Source organism: Cynara cardunculus, assembly GCF_001531365.2.
Source record: "Cynara cardunculus var. scolymus isolate 2C chromosome LG 12, CcrdV1, whole genome shotgun sequence".
In the NCBI taxonomy this organism is placed as follows: domain Eukaryota; kingdom Viridiplantae; phylum Streptophyta; class Magnoliopsida; order Asterales; family Asteraceae; genus Cynara; species Cynara cardunculus.
In genome coordinates, this window is record NC_037539.1 from 8,544,934 (window position 1) to 8,550,329 (window position 5,396).

General features: G+C 39.0%; 1 protein-coding gene across 1 annotated transcript; it reads right to left on the minus strand.

Annotated features, from left to right (window-relative positions):
* Window positions 1-4,275: 4,275 nt before the first annotated feature.
* Window positions 4,276-4,746, minus strand: LOC112522865. The gene has a single exon (XM_025132183.1). It carries the CDS (start codon window positions 4,744-4,746, stop codon window positions 4,276-4,278), a length of 471 nt encoding a protein of 156 aa, XP_024987951.1.
* Between the last annotated feature and the right edge of the window lie 650 nt (window positions 4,747-5,396).

Consider the following 5,396-nt stretch of genomic DNA (forward strand, 5'->3'; position numbering starts at 1 on the left):
CTACACCCGAGCTAATGGAATTAGCTACTCATTTCGGAAAGTAAATGACATAAATAAATGACGTAAAGTAAAGACATGAAAGTATATAACTGAAAGTAAATGACGGAAAGTAAAGACGGAAAATAATACGGAAAGTAAATGACAATAAAAGACAAAATATGAAGAACAATAATTAAATAAAGACTTAAAAGCTTGTAAATACTAATAATAATATGAGAGAGTTTTGGGAGTATAACTTAGAACAATAATCGTCCAAGAGGTGTCTTCTAAAAAGAAGCCAAATGCCTTCTTTTATACCCACCAAATGAAGAAAAGACAAAACAAATACAAGGAAGTACAAAGTACATGTGAGAAGACTAGAAAAAGGAGATATCATATCCATCAAAACAAGTCAACCAAAAAGTCTTCTCCACATCATTTCACCAGCTGTTAAGGGTCCAAAACGAGRGCTTCTTCAGCTCAGACCTCCATCCAAGACAATGGCTTAACCAATAAGCACTTCTTCAAAAAGCCAAAATGCAGCCGGGCAATGCTGTTGGAATGCTGCAGCATTACAGTGCAGTGTTATGAGTCAAAAGATGTCATCTACTCCAAATTGTTGTAAAAATAAATTCATCATCACATTTAGCTCCAAACATAACAAATGGAAAATAAGGAAGTAAAAATGACTCAAAGTTGGGATAAACTATGAAAATCTACCTATTAAACATAAGAAATAGGTACTTTAAGCATGTAATAAACCATGCTTATCATACCCCCAAACTTAAAGTGTTGCTTGTCCCCAAGCAACCAAATGACAACAAAAAATGACTCAATATAGTAAGGTATACAAGATTAAGGCATTAAGTGCACACATAAAGCATAGCATATCATTTATGAACATCATAGCCTTTCATAAATTTTTAGCAAACCATTCATAGCCTACTTTTCATGTATGAACCATATGCTAGCACTAGTCTTTTCTCTAATGAACTCAACACACCTCTCTTTGATAGGGTCAATAGGACTTGTTTAAGGCTCTCCTCTCTTTGACTATTTTCTTTTCTTGCTTTGCCTTTTTCACTTATGCTTCATCATTCTATTTTTTTTAAATTTTTGGCACTATGTGCTCTTTATGATGAAAGCATGCACATTGCCCCTATGGGACATTTTTGTGCTTCAAAACAGATTCCACAAAGGCTTTTAGAGCTTTGCTCTTTTGGTTTGGAATTTTGGCCTTTGTGGTATACCCTCCCCCAAACTTRGACTTTTGACAATGCCCTCATTGGCTATGTTGGTGGAAAGTGTATAAGGCTACAAGAGGCTTCTTTGAGAGTTAAATGAAGAATGGCCTAAATCATACCCAAATGTGTATTGGTGTGTGAGTGGAATTTGGCTCAAGAAAAGACATATGCTAGTTCTAGCAAGAACACAATTASTAGGTGAATGGCTATTTACCYTCAAATTTATTTAGGCTATRATATCAAGAACTATAAGCAATGATCATGTAATCAAGTATGAAAATAAAGCTAAAAAGTAAGAAAACTATCCCAAGACTCAAAATAAAAATAAAATTTGGAAGCTAAAGATGAATGAATGAACCTGTCCTACTCCAAGGGAGTAGGCTGTGTGGCTTGTGGCTCCATGGCTGTATCTCTAAGCTGCTCATTCTCTTTTCTTAGCCTTTTGTTTTTTTCTCTGAGGTTTTGCAGCTTCTTTCCCATCTTTTTCAACTTTCTGCCCACCATTTTCTTCATCTGGACCTTCAATTCTTTTAAGTCTTTTCTCCCCTGCCTCTGTCCCTTCTTGATCTGCTTCTTCACTTCTGTTTTCAGTTCCTCCATCTTTGACAATGATTCTGATCTTTGTATCAAGATGTTGTCCAGCAGGGTGCTGTTTTGAGACAGCAAGTCTTGAATCATTCCCATCAAGTCAACTGCTCTCATGGTTCTGCTAGTCCTCTCCTTCAGCCTTGACACAACCTTTAGGTCTATGATAGACCTTTCTGCTCCTTCCTTGATGATGACATCCTCCTTGAAAACTGGCACTCCTTCACTCATCAACAACATGTCAATGACCCAAGGGAGATACAACTTCCCTTGGGTCCTGTTAGCACAATACACAATAGCCTTGTGTAATATCTCTCCCACATTAATAGTTTTCCCTTTGAGAATGCAGTACAGCAGGACCATCCTTTCAACATTAAGGGAGCTGTCATGGGTTGTGGGATGCAGAGAGTGCTTGACAAAATTGACCCATACATTAGCATTGGGGGTCAAATTGGCAGCCTTGAAGACCCTTAAAGAAAAGTTTGTATGATGTTCCCATGTTGTGCCTGGTCTTGCCACTGCCTCACATATTTTATTGAGCTTAATCTCAGAGGCAGTGTGCTTAAGGGTCTCAAAGTCTGAATTAAAGTGAGTGGTGAGACCTAAGACATTGTTTAATGTCTCATCATCAAAGGATAAGCAAACACCTCTAACTTTGATCATACATGAATGGCTAGCAGCAACCTCAGCATAGAATTCTCTAATAAGTGAGAGGTTGTAAGAACTATGTACCTTACAGAAGCCTTGCCATCCTAAACTACTAATCACCAATTTGATAAATGAGCACTCTTCCACACTCTTATGATCAAAACCTTTGTTGGGCCAAGCAGTCTTGTCCTTGAATTTCTCAAACAGAGCCTTGGCCTTGAAAGAACTGAAGCCTTCCAAAGGTAGCATGGATCTTTCTGTGATTGCTGGAGTGGATGAAGTAGGAGCAGGCTGTTCTTTGGATGCTGCAGCATTCTGTGACTGCCTTGTGATTCTTCTAGGAGTCCTCTAAAGCTGCTGCCTTGCCTTTTTCAGCAGCACTAAGCTTCTTCTTTTTGAGTGCAGGTCCTGAGGGTTGAGTGGTTTTCTTGGCTGACTTTTTTCCCAGAGCCTTCCTATTCTTAGAGGGAGGCTTCACATGAGTGGGACTAGGAGAGGCTAGTGTTTCAACAGCCTCTAACAACACATCCATTGATGTCTGTTCCACAGTGCTCTGTTTKRAATGATCAATCCCCATTTTGGCCAGGAAATCATCAATGACCTCAAAGTCCTTGCTTTGAGGTGTGGCCTCAACAAACTCTTGAATGGGGGCATGGGTGGTTTGATCATTCCMAGGAAGCAAGTAYACCCTTCCTAAGTCCTCTGCCCTAGCAACWTCATCCTCAGACTCAGATGAAATRTAGTCTTCTAYAAGCACAGTAGGATTGAAARTTACCTCAATGTCATGTTYTGATTCATCYACAGGAGGTTCATTGAGATCATGGATTTGAACTCTTCTTTGGCTTGACTCATGCACAGGGGATTCGGGCATTGTGGAAGACGAAGGGACAGCCGATTGTGGATGTGTAGGAACAGCCTCCTCTTCACTTATGGACATAGAGTCACTGTTTTCACTTAGTTCTACCAACTCTGGTTTAGCACTTGAGGGTAGAACAATGGTCCTCCTACGGTTGCTCCTTCGAACAGGTCCCCTTGGTTGAGGTCGGGCAGCAGCTCTCTTTAGCCTAACCATGGTGGAAGATAAGAAATGATGGAGGACGGAAAAAAGCAGAAAAGGGGTGGGGGTTTATGAGCGACAGCAGGTACGGTGGTGGTGGAGTTGAGGCCGGGTGCTGGTGGTGAGAGTATGGAGTGATGGGGGGACGAGTGGGGGAGGATTTGAAAAGTTGGGTTAAGAAAAGGTGATAGCTTAATGATGGTTTCTTAGGAGTACTTAGTGGGTCTAAGTGGTTAYCAAGCGGCGGTTTTACAAAAKAARGTACAAGGTYATTAAAACAAAAACCTCCTCATTAATTGAGACAAAACCCTCCAAACCCAACCTATCATCTTGTGACCATTTTTTCTCTTTTTTCTTTGACTGAAAAGTGAGTGATGAGGGTGTAAAAGGGTGTAAGAGGTTGTGCAAGGTACCATGTACCTCCATGTACTACCGTGTACTATCCTAAGACTTTGAACATTGACTTAACCTTAACTAATCTTTCCTCCTTTTTTTCTTTTTCAAAAACCAGCTCCATTTTTCCCCAATACCCTAAAAACAATCTTTTTCAAGAAAAGTTTTAAAAATAAAAGCTCAACCCACTTTTTCCACTTCCCACATAGCTGCAGGCCTAGAATGCTGCAACATTATGAGCAGTTCACCAAACTTTTATTCAAAAACACAAAACCTTGAAAACTTTAAAACACAAACAACCTATGAAACTGGAATTTATTTACAAACAAAGGTGGACTTTTAAGAAGTCCAAGGGGGATCTTTCAGATTTTAGCAGGGAGCAGCACAGCTCTCAGAGTGCTGTTCTGAGACCGTTGCTGGATCATGGTACACTTTTACCCTTTGGCCATTAACCTTGWAAATAGAATTATSTTCCGGGTTTACCARATCCAYTGCTCCATAAGGATAAAYTTTAGAAATAAGAAAAGGCCCAGACCATCTAGACTTAAGTTTTCCAGGGAATAACTTCAGTCTAGAATTAAATAACAGCACAAGCTGGCCTTCTCTCAATTCTCTGTGCTGGATTCTATTATCATGYCATTTCTTTGTCTTTTCCTTATAAAGTTTGGCATTCTCATAAGACAACAATCTATGTTCATCCAGTTCACACAGTTGTAACATCCTTTTCTTTCCGGCTTCTTTCAAAGACATATTGAGCTCTTTGATAGCCCAGTATGCTTTGTGYTCWAGCTCTAAAGGCAGATGGCAKGCTTTTCCATAGACTAGCTTGTATGGGGACATACCTATTGGTGTTTTAAAAGCAGTTCTGTATGCCCATAAAGCGTCGTCTAATTTAAATGCCCAATCCTTTCTATTGGGTTWTAYAATTTTTTCCAAAATGCCTTTTATTTCCCTATTAGAGAGCTCAGCTAAGCCATTTGTTTGTGGATGATAAGCCGTGGTAATTCTGTGGTTAATATTATATTTTTCAAGAACTCCCTTCAACAAATTGTTTACAAAATGGGTACCCTCGTCACTGATGAGTGCCCTCGGAGTACCGAACCGTGTGAAAATTTGTTTTTGAAGGAACATAACCACAATTTTTGCGTCATTTGACACACATGTCATGGCTTCTACCCACTTGGATACATAGTCAACAGGCACAAGAATGTACTGGCAATTATTTGATGGGAAGTAAAAATGACTCAAGGTTGGGATAAACTATGAAAATCTACCTATTAAACATAAGAAATAGGTACTTTAAGCATGTAATAAACCATGCTTATCATTTATATAAATAAATAACAGTTATAATATGTATATTCAAACCTTTTCATTTTCTGACCAACAAAATGCTATAAACTCTTCAAGTTTTTTGGAATCGAGAAACAAACTAAAAATACGTACAAATCCAATGAGGAATAAAAATCCCCTTGTGGCCATAAATGTTC